At 37.7% G+C, this 19,165-nt stretch overlaps 1 protein-coding gene across 7 annotated transcripts in view; it reads left to right on the forward strand.

Moving 5' to 3' along the window:
• The window catches only part of STOX2 (storkhead box 2), a 160,005-nt gene extending 151,386 nt beyond the window's left edge, over positions 1–8,619 (forward strand). For 6 of the 7 annotated variants that reach the window (XM_044449832.1, XM_044449833.1, XM_044449834.1 and 3 more), the window contains one exon: positions 1,833–8,619. In XM_044449832.1, the coding sequence (XP_044305767.1) occupies positions 1,833–2,028 (196 nt within the window). In that variant the 3' untranslated portion in view covers positions 2,029–8,619. The remainder of the gene's footprint in view (positions 1–1,832) is intronic. The other variant, XR_006416596.1, reaches the window with a different exon arrangement.
• The last annotated feature ends 10,546 nt before the right edge of the window (positions 8,620–19,165 follow it).

The raw sequence follows: 19,165 nt of genomic DNA on the forward strand, positions 1-19,165 counted from the left end.
GGAGCCCTGTGGGACACCACAAGTCAACTCCTTGTTGGAGGAGCGAAAGTCTCTAAGCATCACCATCTGGAACCAACCTGAGAGGTAGGAACAGAACCACAGCAGAGCAGTGCCTTAAGTGCTTAACTCCCTCAGACAAACCAGAACTATTGTCAACACAACCAACAGGGACACTCTCCCCCTGTCAATTATAGATCATCTGCTCGAGTGACCAAAGCAGTGTGAACTCCGTGTCCTGCTTTGAAGCCAGTTTGAAATGTGTCCAAAAAATCAGTGTCACTCAGAACTGCCTAGAAGTGGAAAAACACTGCCTTCTTGATCACCTTACAAAGAAATAGTATGTTTGAATGTGATCCAAACTTGTTAAGGTCCTGGGGGTCCAAATTAGGGCCATCCAATAGCATCCTTCAGGCAGGCAAAAACCCTGCCTTCTTTTAAGGGGAGACATTGATGATAAGACATAGTAGCTCCATCAGTGCTGCCACCTCCTTATCCAAAACATTTTCTTTGCAAAATTATTGTTGAAAGTGTCACAGCAAGCAACTGATTATGCTAAAGATAGGTTAGGGAGCCGTGTGGCTTGAGACAAATCCCTTCCCAACCTAGACAGCTCTACTTGGATGTGAATTTGCAGATGGAATGCAAGCAGAGACAAAGCCCTTCTTTGCTGCTCCATTGGATCAAAGATGCTTTCTATTAAGTGTTTTGTCAGATATGAGCCCAGGTTTCCGCTATTGGCACTCCAGTTGTTGTCCTTCCTGCTTCATTCATTAGAGTTCCTCTATACCAGGGAGCTCTTCTGGAAGTAAAGCAAAGAGGATGCTGAGGAGTGATCATGTCTAGGGCCCTAGTTGGCTTCCCATTCCATTTTGTGACCAGGGACTCAACAGGATCACCGGCAGAACTGGCCGAGGAACTCCCTAGAAACCTGTCGGATCTATCAGTCGTCTAGGGCTGACCATTCTAATAACTATCATCTCTACGAAGCAGAAGGAACAGACTAATCTTAGCTTTGACCAGGTAATGAACTGACCAAGCCAAGACTAAAGGTGTAGAAAGCTCAGTCTTCAGAACCCGTTGTTCAGAGCTGAATATAGCATTGGGTGTGTGTCCAACAGTATATGTAGATCCAGAGGCCATCTGGGAAAGGCCCATGGCTACCATGGTCATCATGAACTCATAGGCTACACCTGATAAACTAGACTCAAAAACAGTTCTCAAGTCCCCCAGGATTAACTATCTGGGGAAATTTAACATCACTTCCAAGATCAGTTTTGTGAGTATAGCCAGAGATTTTTAAATGCCAGTGTTTCTATATTCTCTGCTAAAGGGCAAATCCAAACATACCAAAAGTGGATGGATTCAGTCACTAGAAGGTGACATGCCAATTAAATAAATACTTTGTATCCATTTATATTAATTTTAGTTATGCAGTTGCTGAAAGAAGAAAAAAGGTTCCACAAGATACCATAAGACCCTCTCTGGCTTCAGAGCAGAGAGTTTGCACACTTCAAAGCTTATCACCTAGCCAGAAAGGCTGGAAACTTTTATAAAACAATAATAACAACTAATGTAAAAACTGAGATGTAAAACCTGGGATTCTGTTTTTTGCACCAAGGACAAAGTTCAGTATTTTTCAGCAGTTGAGTAGAGGCTACAGTGTGCACAGGCCTTGGATATATTGTTAAACTAAGGTGGTTCTTTTAACATGCAACCATTGTGTGCAAACACAGGACGACCTTCATATAATTTTTCTATCTCCTTTCCTTCTGGTAGGCAGATGGATACATACATGTGTCAAATGAGTGTTTGTTTTTTCTCTCTCTTCTTAGTACTCGTGAGAGTTTAGCTTCCAACACTTCAAGCATTGTTGAAAGCAACAGACGCCAGAACCCAGCTCTCAGTCCCGCGCATGGTGGTGCAGGGCCAATGTTCAGCTTCCGAGCAACTGCCGACCCTCCAACAAGTGAAACTGAAAAACTGCAGAAACCTGCTAACTGCCTGCAAGCTTCTGTTACAAGTGTTTGATAGTGCTTCTGCCTCAGATATTCTGTCTCATCCCATACAGCAAAGTTTACGACACTGGGACTGATGTTTACGTCTTTGGAAGGAAAAAAAAAGGCATCTCAACTGCACAGTTTTTGGGCCTAAAAACTGTGCTGCTACATAGGTAGGGGCAACAAGGAAATCTTTATTCAAGGTATTGCTTTTCACATTTTGCGGCTCTGTAGCGACAGAATAGCATAGGGATAATATGTACACTTTTGCTTCACTTAATCGTAACCGAGCACATATATGAAAGTCTAGACACTGTAAGTGTAATCTGCATTTTCAATGTCATGCAGTTGCCAACTTCATTTAAAAATGCCACAGATATGTGATGCCCCCTACCACAGAGTTGATTATTTTCCTTTATAAACTGAGCCTTCATTGAAAGTGAACAGCTAAGGGTCACCTTAAGGGGAAATGATGCCAAATGAGAGTAGGAAAGACCTCAGCTCTACCCGTGAATTATTTATACATCTGTCATTTTCACTGTGAGTCTTCATGACATGATCCTGCAAAATCCATAGCAAACGTAAGTCAAAAGAGGTCATGATTTAAAGATGAGGGAAGACGTGGGAGATAATGGAGATGTTATCTATTTTACTTATTTGATTTCTTTACAAATTATGAGATGTTTACCTAAAACTTATTTCTTAATTTCCCCTACTTGCAAGCAGGGATATAAGACTTTGAATTGAAGGAGAAAGCTAACTTTGGTTGAGGCACATCACTAAGTGATAGAAGAGGTAACAAATGGCTTTTTGTTAGTATAAATCAAGCAAAGTGTTACCCCAAATTATTATTAATATCCAGTAATTTTGAACGAAAAAGAAGAAAGCTCTTTGTGATACAAATGATGAATAATGGCCTGAAGAGTTGATTTCTTTCTATGGAAGGACATATTATATTTCTATTTTATGTAGCTTTTAGAGTGCCTAAATTAGGCTATTGAAACTAGCATACACTGTAGAGAACAGATTGAGAGACTAATAAACTTCAGGCCTTTTATTGAATTACATTTCTTTGTAAGTAAACATTGTATGGAAATACTTAGTTTAAGAACAGTCATATGAATTGAAATTAAATGTGTCAAGAAGGATCAGTGGAGAATGATTACTTGTCTGATCTTAGAGAATGAGAAACGATAAATACTGATTCATTGATGTATTCAAAAGCTTGCTAAGTTTTTCATTGACAAAGGTTAGTTCAATAAAAGACATCACTTTACCTCTCTTGTGAGTCTCACAAAATTGATAATAAAAGTGCTGTATCTAATTTGTATGTCCTGAAACTGGTAACCCAAAGTAATTTATTTTTAAAAAGCTATTCTAGATTAATGTTTGGAGAGATCCACAATTTCAAGCATAAACTTGAATCAAGGGCCAAATTTTGCTGTCAGTTTTTATGCAACCCCGTACTGCAGAAAACTTGTTTTCAAACAATCATAATGGTGGTACAAGTTAAAATATAAAATACAAGAAGAAAGATCAGAAGCAGTGTAAATTGTTGTATGCATTGACATTTACACTATCTTTTGTTGATATCGAGGTGATATGACCAAGCATACTATTAAAAACAGTATTTTCATCAGGTACCAGTGATGATTTGTATAACCCTTTCAGGCTTCATTTGTGTTCTGTGTTGTCTTCTGAAGGTGCACTCTTACCTTAAACCAGTTTTAAACCGCTTTCAGGTACTTTTGAAATAGCTTTATAGACACTGGGCACAATTGGTTTCAGTTTACACTTGGGTAGATTATTACATCACAGATTGAGAGGCTCTGATACATGTACAGGGGCTCAGCTGTATATACTGGAGTTCTGAACAAGCAAGAGCGGGGTTCCTTTCCTTCAGTGCTGGTGTGTTGAACCCATGTAATCCCATTGTGCATACTGAGTTTTTGAGTCATGTGAAGATACGAGTTGCACCCCTTATATAACAACCACTAAAGGATCATGTCTAGACGCTTTCTTTATTATCTTGTACAAATTCTGTTTGCTGTGAGCAGTAAGAAAGGGCTTAGTGCATAAAATGGGAACTATTATGCTGCTTGGTTGGTTTTCTTTTGGCCTCCCGCCTTATAAATACCTTCAAAGCTGTGCTATAATAACCCAGAAATTCATTGCCTGACACATCTTACTGCTGACACCTGTAACTCTGGGAGTATTTAATACATGCAGACTCCAGAGTCAGTTTTGGGGAGGAAATTTATATAACACTACAGTTGCTATTTTTTAAAAATTGTGACATACTCATATATAGTATGTATCAGTTTACTAATAAAATTGCTGAAATTATATCTTAATTTATAGCTGTAAACAAAATTAAAATACAGTATTAAAATGTGAATGGGGAAGTATTACCATGTAAATGGTGAAGAACTCTTCCTTTAGCTAAAATAATTGAATTTTATATATGTAGCAGTTATATAAAAGACATCATTCCAAAGTTATACAAAGAACTTTCCCTCAGTTGACATTCTGATGATCCCAAAGAAAGGCCTTAATAAGAGCTTTTAAAAGCTTTAAAAAAAGCTTTTAAAAGCTCTTATTAATGTGGGCATGGTCTGGTCAAGAATATATTTATGACATTTTATTAGTGATAATGTGACTCTCAGAACGTGTAATATAAACAAAAGCTATAAAAAAGCATATTGTGCATTCTTTTTGAAAGAAATATAAAGTCCATCATTAAGATTATAGATACATACTCACAGGAATGGAGCTTGAGTGTTTTTGTCACTGTCATCCTGTGATGAAATCATTATGACCTTATATGGTTGATCACCTATCTCATCCTCCTTCTAATGTATCAACTGAAAGGTTTACAAAACCAGAATGCGTTGAATCTCTATGTTGTATTCAACTTTAAAGGGTCAACACAAATCTGTCGGCATTTTGCACACTTGATATGTATTATTATAATACAACATGTTACTTTTATGGTAAAAATTTTTTACACATATAACTACCTCCATGAATTTGATGAAATGCAGCAACTTGTTTTTAAAAAAGGGTATTGTTAAGAGCAGCATTTAAAACTTTATGAAGAAAAAGGCCATGACGTTCTCTTGTGTGTCGGTGCTTGCGTATGAAGTCATTTTTCATTGCCATGATTTCCTGTTACTGTATTCAATTGGCTTTTGGCTTTAGTAGTACAGGGTTTTATACAAAGATCATAGAATCTTTTAGATAAACAAAATTGGGGATCAAAATTGTTGTTTGTCTTTCCATTTTTACTGAAGTTTCTACCTGGTAGAAAGTCCAGTGTTGCTTGTAATTTAGAAGCCTGTTAATATATACGGTATATGGAATATGATTGGCTGTTTGGGGCTTAGCAAAAGACACACCAGGTATTTTAATAGCCTCCATTTAAACACTTTGGGCCCTATTCTGCCTTCATTTATGGCAGCATATCACACCAGTGCTTAGCTTAGATCCTCATTTTTTTTCTGCCTTCAAATGGGTCACTGGTGCAATATGCTCTCCATTTTCTCAAACTTATGCATCTTGGGGCTTGAATACTGTAAAGTTCAATCTTTCTCACAATGAAGTAAATAGTTTGAGATCCTGACATTAATAGTAACAGTAACAGAAGTACCAAATAAGATGTTTTGGTAAGACTACCAAATAATAGTTTCCCTTTAGATAGTCAGTAGAATAAAGAAGTTGTTAAGAAGCTAATTACAAAGCCATCCTAAGTAGCAGCTGCCATTCAACAGCTGCAATTTTTATAGATAAGCTAGATGCAGTTTTAGGGTGCTCAAATCAACCCATGCCATTATCTCTCATATAATAAACGGGATAGGAGGGACACGATATAAGACACTTTTCTATTACTTGTAGTAACATTGGCTTTATTATACACAAGGCTGTGAATGTTCTGTGCCTGCAAAAGTCCAGATCCTACAGCAAAGTAATCCAGATTCTGTACCAGGAAGAGTTACATTTTTTCTCCTGCTAGCCTAGAAAAGTGAGGGGAAAGCTGAACAGAAGATAGAAGCTGCACATAGGACCCAACCACTAGCAGTAATTTTCAGAGCCATTCTGAAATTTTTGAAGCTCAGTTTTTACAGAGATTCCAAGAATGCAACATGCATTCCAGAGCCAGATTCAGTACTTGGGTGGTTCAGTCTTGCACACGTTGAATACACGCAGCCACTGAATATAAGTAAATTAGTATAAGATAGTTGCATATTTGGGAAGCATTCTTGTAAATCACCAGCAATAGTTGTCAATTAGATGAAATGACAGCTACTTTTCTTTTTTTGGCAGTTAGTGGGCATAAAGAGCAGTTCGTGAAAAAGTGGTAATATGTTGCACTGATATTGTGCCTTTTACCTAAAAATCTCAAGTGCTTCACAAAATCAACAACTAGTGGATATATATATATACACATATATATCATTGAAACCAATATGACTTACTTTTAAGTAAGTGTTCTGGGTTCATAAACTGTCAAAGTGATTGCCCTCTTCTGACTTTAAGCTATTGAGCTTCAGTGCACCCTTAACTTCCTACTTAATGAATCTTAGTTTTAACTTTTAAAATCAGTGTTAACACTGAAGCTATTAAACATTGGAAATAATTTTTGAGCCTTGCACCAGCAATTTTAGAGTGCCAAAATGTTTCACTTCCAGTAACACAGCATTCCAACCAGTGAAAAAAATTAAAATACAAGCACTAAAAGATAATTTACACAGGAGTTTTCCTAATATGAAATTGCTGTGCTGAGGAAATTAGAGTTTGCTGTAATTTATACTCCTCTCTGCTCCTCCATATTGCTAGCTGCTTTTTAAAAATCACTTCCAATCCTAATCAGATAAATAATTGTCCCAATCCAAATTATTTGATTTGTATCTCTTCAAAAATGCAGTACTTTCCTCTTCCCATTAGATAATCAAGGTATCCTTCCTTTGCCAAACAGGTGGCCAAATGTATAATACTAGATAGAGGTTTCTTTTTCCATCCTGATGCATTGATATTTGCTCTGCTGCAGATCCACACACTAGGTGTTGTCACTGGATTTGGACCATGAAATTAAATCAAAAATAGTGAGATGTATTTATTTGCTATTTTTCCAAATCTGTTGTTTCTTCCATTGTTGCAAATCATGCTTAATGCAATTGAAATAAGCAGAACATGTTTATCTTCCTTGCTTTAAAATAGTTTGAATATTCTGAGTTTTAAAAACTGTTTTATCATTCTGACATAGATAATTAACATGGCATTAAAATGGTCCCAGATCAGCCCAGTAGGATGAGCACATGGAAGTGTTTTGTGATGCATAGTCAGTAAATACAATGTAAGAGAGATGTGAAAGAGGGGATAGCTTGTCTGCGAAATTAAATATTTTGTACATTTGACCATAATATTGTAGCTAATCCAGGATCTGCAGGGACAGGGGACTTAAACACCAGGTGCCTGATTTTGGTGGGCATGAGGAATGAGTTAGAAAGGCCCATGATACAGTGTGGTCTTGCCCTCAGTGGGACACCTGGTATGCTGAAATCGTCTGAACTTCATGTGGTTAAGACAAAATATGGTGGCTATTCCAGCATCATGTGACTAAGAAGCGAAGGTCGTACTAATGTAATTGTAGCCTGTACAGAATGGCTGCTGCTTAAGTAGACAGGGACAGCTGAGTGGAAGATTTGCTTTTGTTGGGGGAAAGTTCTTGGGACACAGTTAAGCATAGAGCCATTGTGTTATCATATTCTGTCTGCCAGACTCTCATATGCCGAGTGTATGAACAAAGACACATCTCACAAATTCACCAGAGTGCCTCCACTGTGAGTTGTTCTGGGTACCTTAAGAAACATTAAGCAAACTACTCTCTATGAGAAACTCACCCACATACACCCCTCGATGCTACTACACAACCATGCAAAAGAATACCCTATACTCCAATTGGAGGTTACAGGGTGCTATTTATATATATATTAAAATACATCAGACACCCACCTTGAGCATACAAGAACTGAATAGGGCCCGTCAAGTATTTGGCACAGATGTTAACTTCTGTATGAACAAGAGACTTAACAGTTAAAGGGATCATAATTCTGCAGGTAACCTTCTGTGAGTGACTGAATGTGACTGTTGCATTAGGTTTAAATGAGTTAATAAATGCAAGTGGGACTTACTGTATGCTAGAAGGGAGTTTTGCAACCAAGACTGCCTTGTATAAATGTGTTTGCACTGAAAAATAAAATAAAATTACTTGGTCTCTGGTTGCTGTAAAGGTCATCCAAGCTGGATGTTCTGTTTATATTGTATAGTATTTCATATGAAATAATTACAGTTCATGAAATGTCTTCCCTTAACGTTACTGATTTATAACAGCACATTTGTGACATGGTTTTTATTGTGTCAGTGTACCATATTGTAAATGATGATAACTTGTCATGCTTAGTATAATAACTTAAAAAGAAAAAAGGACAGGGATTTTTGTAAGTCTATATTTGAAAGTCCCTCCATATGGTAATATTGTGTTCATGTTGTTTATGTAGTGTTGTGTGAAATATCCATTTTGGATTGTGTTACTTTTTAAAATATTAAATAACATTTGGTTATATGTTACGTTTTCCAAGTCTTTTTTATTTTATTTTGCAAATGCCACTGCTGTGGAAAAACTGTGTATGCTGGTTGTGTTCTGTGTTTTCAACTCATTTTATCATGCTCATGTTATAGTTTCTGTGTTAGAAATGGGAGTACTTTTGACTATGCAAAACTGCCCTAAGCTGTGTGACCATTACCCATCCAGCCAGCTACTATCTCTTCTTCAACCAGCAGTAGCTCTCTGCTCCAGCCTTCCCTCTTTAAGTACATTTAACTGTTCATGCAATACATGTGCAGTGACACTGAAGTGTAGGCTTTCCCCAAAGTAATTTCCTTCAAGGTTAAAGAAGATTTTTTAAAAAATAGTGGGCTGCCAAAGGAACACTCCAGGTGTCCCTCTTGATCATGAGCATAATTGCAGTAGAATTTGCCAAAGAAACTTAAGAACGCAGGTTTGTTAGTATATGAATCTGGGAATGATTGTGATGTCTTTTCTAACATAACAAAAATACTATGTTGCTGCAATTCATCCAAGCGTACTTGGATTGGCAGTGGCTCTCCAGACTTCAGTCTGGGAGGGAGCTTTCCTAGTGCTGGCAATTTAAGATCCTGTCACTGGAGATGTCAAAGCTGAACCTAGGTATTTTGGCACATTCAGCATTTTCTTTTCAAAGTGTATAGTGAAGAGATGGATATGCAAGAGTATTGTTACACCCATATCCTCACACAGAACTAGTATTTTATACTAGTATAATTGTCTTCTCAAACAACCCTAGGAATTTCAGTTTTGATGAGGATGCTGACAGACCCTAGCTCCCCACTCTGAACACAGTTTCAAGGAAGGAGTGACATAGAAACAGAAAAAAAGCAAGTCAGAAGGGTCCTCCAGGGCCATCTAGTCTGACCCCTAGCTCCAACTGGCTCCGCTCATGTAGTCCCCAACAAACCAGTAACTTGTGCAACATATAGGGAAAATATCCAATTTAGTTCCAGACAGGGTATATTCAGCATACACTGTAGAGTATTCCCTTGGACAAAACTGCTATTCCACTTTGTAAGATGGTTAGCTCAAGGAAAACGTATTTCTGCTGTATATACTGACATACATTCCTTCCTTCTGGAAATGGCTGGTGAACATGCTGATTGGCTTGAAGGAAATCCAGTCTCTCCTCTCTCCTCAAACTTTCTAACTCCTTCTCCCAAAGTATATCAGATTTTTTTATTTGTTTGCCCCAGCTTATTTCTCTTCATTCTGCAGCTTATTTCCTGAGACTTGATCCATTTCTTGCAGACACCTGCTCTTTCTCAGCCCAACCATCTTCCAAAGGTTGATCAAAATGGTAAAACTCATAAGTCTCCGAACAGAGTCTCTGTTAATTTCCACACCTTACTCTGCTTTTTGTTCCCTTCACTGCCCATGCAAAGCTATGTCTACTCAGAATTAAGTTCCATTCAGTAATGTGGTGTTTACTCCAGGTCAGTGGTGGGTATAGGATTCCACCCTGTGTGTATATTCATCTCTTGGCCAACCCCTCTCCGTTACTATCATGCTATTCCTTTGCTTGGAAGAACATCCTCTATCTTGACTGACTGTTATTGTTGGAAAACCTGCCACTTATGTAGACTTGGTAGCAAATTTAGGGAATATTCCTATGGATGATTGGACTGAAAAATATCCTACAGCTCCCAGCATTTTCAGTCTTTTTTCTGTCTAAACATCCAAAGGATTGTGCCTTTATACTTATGGCAGATGGGTGAAATGGTGTTCTTTAAAATTATCAAATTATTTTAAATAACAAACACATTTTATTTTATTGAAATAAAATTATATATTCCACCTCTGCAAAACTTGAGGCAAAGAATCTATATGGTAAGTGATTATAAACCAGCCAAATTTCAAAAGAATCTGATCTTTTAAAAATGTCTTGAATCCCAGCAATTTTAAAATTCTATTTTTGACAGAAATGTTCAAGCTTAAAACCATGTCTTTGTTCATCCAAGACATCCCTCTCCCCCTTGCCAGTTTAGATAATCTAAAACAAAATACATTTCAGGAGTTGTGTCCTTCCTAGTTTGGTGAAAACCATTGCATATTCATAAAATACGGTTTTAAATGCCTATATACGTTATTTAAGCAAGTCATACTGAAATGTAAGTTAGTTCCAGACTGACAGTTTGGATGGAGCCGCCTCCCAGTACAAAAACGGCCAAGTGGAGAAGGCATGTTCAATCTTGTAAATCTTGCAAAAGGATGGAGACAGGTGGGTAGATACTCCAATACCAGTCAGCCTGGTTTTAGTCTAGCACTTCATGCTTTGATGAGATACTCAATGAAATTTTCTTTGTTAGAGATTATCAGTGTACTAGAACTGTTTGTGTGATGATTAACAATTGCTATTACCATTTTTAATGTACAAATGTGTGTAAGATGTTTTCATGTTTTGTGACATAACCTAGATGTTTGAAAGCAGGGGTTTTCGAAAGCAGGGGTTTTCATTATTAGGCAGAGTCCTGAACTTGAACCTGAAGCACCTTTGTCCAAATTTATGCACCTTTCAGTGAATTGCTTAAACCCAATTAGTGAGTCATAAGCTGGGTTTACAGCAAAATGTTGAAGTTTGGGATGCTTTGGTTCAGCACTCCAATCATCGTTCCTTCAAGCATATGCCATTCCATTTATTTGATGCCCCCTCTGCCGCATAGACATTTGGCATTCTGTGCCCACTTAGCATTCTTCTAAGGTTTTTATCCCTTGCATTGCCCCATCTTTTTGTACTTCAGCAAACCTTTTATTCCATTTTGGCTATAATCTGAATCTTGCATTAATGTTACATCAGTGTTAGATAAGACATAAGCTTTTAAATTCTGAACTCAATTCTGATAACAAATTTCTTTCATAGCACCACTTCTGAATGTCGAATAACTTGATCTGGAATGATTGCAAAGATCTCTCTCATATATCATTTAGAATATTGACTGGCCTGAGTGATAAATGAGTCTCACTCTATAATCTTTCTCATATCTGCTACTGGAGAGATCCTGTTCTATACCCTTTTTGTGTTGCTATCTTTCTGGTTCTACTAATGAAAAACAATAAAATGTTGGAGCAGGATAAAAGGAGGTCCTTTCACATCATGCCCTGTAGCAGTTGAAGCTGCCAGTTTAAAGCAGTCTACAGCTGAACGGAGTCCTACTGTTGAACCAGACACACTATTCTGGAGGAGTTAACATTTGTGTTCGTGTCGCTTTCCCTAGTACCAAAAGAGCAATAACATTCCCTATGTGTTACAACTTTTTGTATGCAGATGCCATTCCATGATGTACCTAAACTGGTTTATTTTAACAGATGTTCAGGTAAGGAATTTTCTTCCCCTTTTTCCTCCCTCCCTCATGTGTGGGATTCTCTATAACTTGGGATATAGCAACTTATAAGAAAAACCCATATAGAATTGACAGGTTTGTCGTGAAGAATACCATATTTTAGACTTTGTCTTACAAAAGTGCATTATAGAACAGCATGTTTCAGTAATTTGTTGGCTTTGAAAGCCTGTGGGTGATTTACCAATTCGTTTTAGCTGAGTCTTGAACTTGAGCATTCTTCTTGTGTTTCATGCCATAAAGAAGTGGCATTTGGTGAGTTGTTTTTTAAGATCACTAAAAAGAAGCAAATGGTTTCATCAAGTTTCTAATTTTAGCTAAGTGTTGCTACAATCTGGTTACTTCAAGTTATCTATTAAATGAAAGAAAATAATCACTGCACAAGCTTTATTATCACTCTCTCTGTGTATTTTCTATACATAGAGAGACAGTGCAAAAATTTACCAAGGAGAAGGACAACAGTGAGTGATAGTCAATTGCATGTGTTCATTCGTAGATCCATTTAATCCTGTTTCACTATCAATCTGCAATTTCAAAAACTGGATAAAATTTAAATTCTTTTAAATGCATTTTTCATGCAATGCATGTTTTATATGCAAAACCTGATTACAACCTTGGTAGACCTTAGAAGAGAAGAGCAGGGGTTTCCGGGATTGAGGGGAAAATTTCAGGCCAGTTTCTGGGATTGAGGGGGAAAATATAACTGAGTGATATGTAATGGGGAGGACAACAAATAATACAACAAAAGTAGTAAGTGAGCAAAAATTGTAATAGGAATAAAGATGAAAGCATTGTACATCTAAAGATCTACAAAGAAAAAGAAACAAAGTAGAAAATCATAGATCAGATGTTCAAGTTCAGAGAGCAGTAATTTAAAGCTCAAAAATTGTAGGAATTTAAGAAGAGATGAAAGATAACTATGAGTGCAAAAATAGCTTGCGTGGGGCAAAAAGTGTTGACAGCAGCGTATATACTGAAGAAAAGGAAGAGCCTAGCAATTTAGAAAGTTAATCGAACAGACTCAGTGAAAAAAATTAAAGCATTAAAGGAAGCTCATATATCTCCTTTCTAAAGGTGGTAACATATATAAAGTGAGACCAAAGAGAAACTATTTGAAACCATTTCTCCTAGCAGTTTATAATTGTGGTAAGTGCCACCACTGTACTGAAGGACATAGAAATGTGCATTAAACACACATACCTGTGCTGATAGAGGTATCTGTTTTCAGAGGAATGACCCTAGATAAATCTGGCTGATTCAGGCCTTCTCCTGAATTCAGCTTTCTCACTGCTGTCCAATATTTGCTTGCCAAATGCTACTGTGGAAGAGCTGTTGGCAGGTTTCTCTAGTGCACCCACTGGCTCAGGCGGGGGACAGTGCCAAAATCTGGTGCTTCTCTGCCACCTGAGGTGGGGAGCTTACCCCAACTCTTGAGAGGGCTGGCCCTGCAGCAACAGGTTATTCCTGGGATTTCCTGCACCCATCCCTAGTACTGTGAGAACTGCAGCTGAGCTTGGAGGAAGTATTATCACCCCTGCAAGGCAAAACCTGATAATGCTTTGATCCTATGATTCCACAACACCAATAACCACATATCACTCCTCAGTTTGTTTATTTAAAACTTATATATGCAATCCTCTTAACAAATAGTGGTGGGGTGGTTTTACAATAAAACAAAGTACAATAAAACAAATTGACAAAGTACAATAAAACAAATTGACACTGGCTATCATTTCCTGTACTCAAACCTTGCTCCTCCATACCTGTAAAGCTCTCCATGGCCTTGTTCAAATCTCTTTGTTTTCATTTAACTCCTGTGTCCTCTACCAACATTTATTTGTAATACAAGTGTACCATTTTTTATAGTAAAATCGCTAAGTCGTTCACATACAAACTTTAAAAACTGCAGCTACAGTTCTTATAGAATACCACTGTAAAACATTCTGACTTTGATCATTGGCAGCCAAAGGTCTCCTGCCCTGAAGAACAGCTCTTTGTTGCCTCATTTTGTGAGAAGTTGTTCCCAGTTTACTGACATGTTGCATCTCCTCTTCTTCATGCTCCTCCTCAGAAGCATTGTTTCCTGAAGGTTTCTAACATATCAACCAAAATATATGCTTACTTGCATTTCTTCACATGCATTCCTTGTTACCCTGGCCTTGCCTCTCCTGTTCCTTCTTTCTGTTTCACCCCAGCCTTCCTTGCAGTTTCTTTCCTATTTCCTCCCTCTCATTGTTGAAATTTAGTTGGCAACACCTTGGGGCAAGGTCATATCATTTGTTTTTGTTTTAAAACAATTAAAATACTGGTGAAATAAGATGGTCTTAATCTGGCACCAAAAGGAATACAAAGAGGGTGCCAGGCAAACCTCTTAGGGTACCTCATTCCAAAATCAGGATGCCACTCCTGAGAAGGCCCTTCTTATAGCCACCCTCCTTATTTCCTGAGGAGGGGGCTCCTTCAGAAGGGCCTCAGATGATCTAAAGGACCAGGTAGGTTCATATGGAAAGAGGTCTCCTTTAGATACCCTGACTGCAAGCCATTAAAAGCAAGGACCAGGACTTGCCTCCACAGTTCAGTCAAAAGCCTTACCGTTTCCACTTTGCCATCCTTTCTTTGGTCTAATACCATGTTGGCTGCTGAAGAAAAGCACCTTTTGGGAAGAAAAGGAACATGCACAAAGACATATAGCAGTAGCTATGGGCCTGGTTTGAAAGACCTGAGTATGCTGAGCTCAGTTGCTCTTTCACTTAGTGGGACTAGCTAAAACACCAGCAGTGCTCAATTCCTGGCTGGGTTAGCATTACATCCAAACCCAGAATTCTGGCTTGCTATTCCCTCAATAAGCAAAAGTAGCCCAGGGTTTGTATAGCTACTTCCACTGGTAGGAAGAGCCGAGCAGAAGGGACTGAGTTATATGCACTAGCACACTAGCTAGCCCAGTGTGAAATAGGCCGTGGCATCAAGATCTCATCTGTGGTAGGGATTCTGTAAACTGTTTTTAAAAGCATCTTAAATTTTTCAGATTTCCATGGAAACAGTTTCTGGTCACAATGATTCAGCTGTAAAATCTGAATAATGATACAATATTACTGTGGCCTGTGCAAGTGAGTGTGAGTGTGTTTGTGTGTGTGTGAGAGGGAGAGAGAAAGCATTTCTCTCCCTGCCTGCTCTCTCTGTGTGTGAAACCTCTATTAACCTCTTGAGCATCCGAATTTTACTTATTTTAAATCTAGAAGGGTAGACCCTGTAAGGCCAGGAGAGGGAGCTCTGAGTTAGGCAATAATGGGAAATACAAATCTCCCATAGGCAAGAAGTGTCTTGTCTGTGAGTTTTAGTCTTTATGAGCTTTCATGGTCTAAAGAAAGAATTAAAAACCTGTATTCTATTTTTAAAGTGACTAAAAACACGTTTTCTTGAAGATTTAGTAATAGCTCACAAACAATATCTGCTGAACAGTTGACATCGATGGAATTAGTTGAGAATAATTGCAACCTAATTACCTACTTAAAAGCACCCATCGTTGATAACTCTTCAGCATTCTTTGGAATAAGGTATTAAAAGCAAGAGCAGCTCCACCAAATAACATCGTTTGGACCCTTATTCTCTTGCAGCGTGCCACTGACCACGTGCCATGACCTGGTGTGCACTGGGCAGTCTCACACTGAGGAAAAATGGCCGTGCTGAAAAGATTAATTCAATGTCATCTTTCTTCCATGTGCTTTCACATTTGGCTTAAACATGAGTAGGATTAAGCTAATAGAATGTCTTAATCAAAACATTTAGAACAGTTCCGGGTAACAAGACTGTAGGAATATTACACAAATGTTGTGGCAGTACATGCACAATTCCTAGCTATAACCTACCATGTAAATATGAACTTGCCAATACTATCTCGTCTGTGTCTATACGATATCGAGTCTAATCACCAGCATCCTGAGAAGCTTTTTTTCAAAACAGAGTACAAGATCTTACACACAAGGTGGGCACACCATGAATGCCATGGGAATGGGCAAGACAACTCCTAATTAAGTGTGGGGCTTCCATTCTGGCCCCCCAGGCTTCCCCCAGATCACAATACCCCCACAACAGTCCTTGATGATTATCTCTAGCTGGGGTTGGGCAAATGGTATTTTTTGGGGAAAAGGTTGATTTAATTTGTCACATGCCAGGCAATGACAGCCTCCATTTAATGAATGACAGCTTTTTTAAAGTACAGGACCAATTTAAGAATAGGTGAATAAAATAAAAATTTGGTGAATAAAATAAGGCAGATGGCACACACAACAAAAGCCTCATCTGGAAAAGCCCCCAAAATCTACTTACTTGAGATTTTCTCTGACAGAATAGATTTTTCATGATTGTTATCACCCTATAATTACTGATGTGATTCTGAAAAAGACCCAGCAACAACCTGTATAGTAACATGATCCTAGAGGAGTTATATATTAGAACTTTGTATCATAATGTTCTTTTGAGAAAAAAATAGACTTTCCTTTGCTTTTCATTTGCTTTTCAATTTCATGTGTGCCCTTTACTCAGCCAGTAATAAAGAAGTGTGTTTGTTTGCCTGCAATAAGAAGAGATTGTTTATTTTGAGTAGGGCAGGATTGGGTACTTACTGCTAAAGGGTGAAACAAAAGAATGACTTAAGGCATCTGAAAAAATGGCTACCTTAAGTTACCCTTTACTCTTTCAAAGCACTCACTGCAGTTTTGATCATAGTGGCTATTTTTCTTCTTTTTCCTGAGTACTTGATGGCAAGGCATGAAATCGGTCCTAGAGGAATAAAAATACTGTTGTGCACAGTATGGTTAGCTTCCTGGCTGGAAGCTTAGACTGTGACTCAGACCTCATTTCTCCTTTTCCCAATGTGCACAACTCAGCGTGTGGCCTTTTCAGAATTTCTGGGCAGAGAAAAACCAGATACCACTAAAAGAAATTCCAGGTTCTTTCCACAATTATTTTCCAAGCACTTAGTCCTGTATATAGGAACCAGTTCAAAAGTTTTCCCTTGTTTGTTCAGCAAGGGAAGGGAAACCTGCTAGAAAGTGGGACAAACTAGAAGTGGGACTCCAAAGGAGGAGTTACCCCACCCAAAATATTTATTTTCTCTGTGCCCTTCCCTAAACTTGCTGTATGGGCAAGTTTGCTTTTTGGGTAGAATATAAAGCAGAGATCCCTTATCCTGCATCAAAGCCAAGCTCAGGCACTTACTGGTGTTACCAAAGTCGTTCAACTAATGAAAAGCACAGAAGCAGGCAACAGGTGAAAAAGGTTTGTAAGTGCTATGGTTTTGTGTGTGTGTGAAAAGGTGTGTTGTGAACCTACTGTTCAGAAAGCTTTTTGGCATGTTTATGAAGCATTTTTCTAAGCTTACAAAAGGAACTCTATAATGCAGGTGATATTTTACAGAAACATGGATTCCGTCTCATTGGCTTCAACAAGAAATTTATACATATTCCTCTCACCACCACTCTGCCTAAATACTTACCTATGATTGTGTTGCAATGTGCTGTTGTTCTGTTTCTAATCTCTGGGGTGAGGGTTAATTGGTACAAGATTAAAACTGAATGTTTGAGAAAGCAAACTACACACTAATTTTTAACTTCATTACAGCATCATCTGTTTCTTTTGTTTTACACTTTCTGGTATTTTATTGTCCCCTGTATTCTCAGCACCTTTCCCCTAATGGAACAAAAATATTTTGGTCATTTAATTCCTGGTGTTAAATCACCAGAATAACTTGATTTTACAAGGCACACTATGTTAATTAGCACACTGGCAATTCAGAGTATACTCAAAGTTCTTTACATATTTGGAAATATTTGTTCCTAGAGATATATCTCAAATGATTAAGCTAAATTTAAGAACACTGGTTAATGAGATTTCATGACACCTGTACATAGATATCCTTAAAGTTAAGTCAATGGGCTAGGAAAATACACTTATAATGAATGTAATACGTCAAACTGTCTGTTTTACATGGTATTCCTCTATTTTTTTTAGGTAAGTATTTTTAAAAAGTCATGCTTTCTTTCACAAATTCTCCTAGATATTCCACCATGAATATCCTTGAAAGGAGGGAACTTTCAGTTAAAAGCACTGGATTTGGCTTCTCTAATCACTCTTTATTAGACTTCTACTAAATTTGGTCTTTTCCACTCAGATGAGACTTAATTCTTTGGTCAATTCTGGAATCTTAATGCTTGGATCCTCTGTGTAAATGGATTACATTCTGAGTACACCAAAACAAATACTTCTCTTACAGACACAACAGTAAGAGAAGTATGCAGTTTCATATCAATTGCAGTTTAATTTATTGCAAAAGTAGCTCTGTGGGGAAATCTGAACAAATGTTTTAAAATTGGTGCGAAAACATTTGTTTGGCAGACTTGGAATTGAATTTTTTCTTTGGATCAGCTTGTATGTCCTGATAATAACTTCCTGTTGTTCTCTGTTTGCTGAATATGATTTGCTCAATGGCAAGACATGCAGCTGAAACATATGCTTGAATCTGAATTTGACTCTGTGCTCTTAGAGCTTCGGAGCCCCCTTTCCCATGGAAGTATTAATTGAGGCTAAACAGCTACACCAACCCACAATCCGGGTTTATAAATATCTATAATCAGTGAAAAAGTTATGATATCCAAAGTCCTAAACCAAGGCAATAAAATGTTTTGCTGGCATCTATTTTAGAAAGGTTCCATTTAACTTAGCAAAAATGGATGTTTCAGTAGATTGGATGCCACAATGTTTTTTCAATAAGAGCTAATTAAATTGACCAATTGTTGGAGGTGCAATATGGCTAATGCCAGTGGCTGCTTCTTTTTGGAAATAGGTAATAATTCTGATAAATATTGTGATTAAAAGAGCTTTAATATTTATAAATCCACATGTTCTTTTTAACTATCTGCCTGCCCTTTGAAACTTAATGCAAGGTCAGTGCAAATGGATTTCCCACATCTTTCTACCTGCTAAAAGACTAGCACAACAATACTGCAAAGATAAATGGTCACCTGCAATAACACAATTGGTGGAAGACTTGATGAAACTTATGTTTTTTTAATAGATGGCTTTTAGGCATGATTTTTGAATGGACAAATATATGTGTATTTATGCTGCCTTTGTCAAAGACTGTATCTTCAATAATAGTAGCATATAATGTGATTGTGTACTGAATG

Source organism: Varanus komodoensis, unplaced genomic scaffold (genome assembly GCF_004798865.1).
Source record: "Varanus komodoensis strain SLA01 unplaced genomic scaffold, ASM479886v1 scaffold61, whole genome shotgun sequence".
Taxonomy (NCBI): domain Eukaryota; kingdom Metazoa; phylum Chordata; class Lepidosauria; order Squamata; family Varanidae; genus Varanus; species Varanus komodoensis.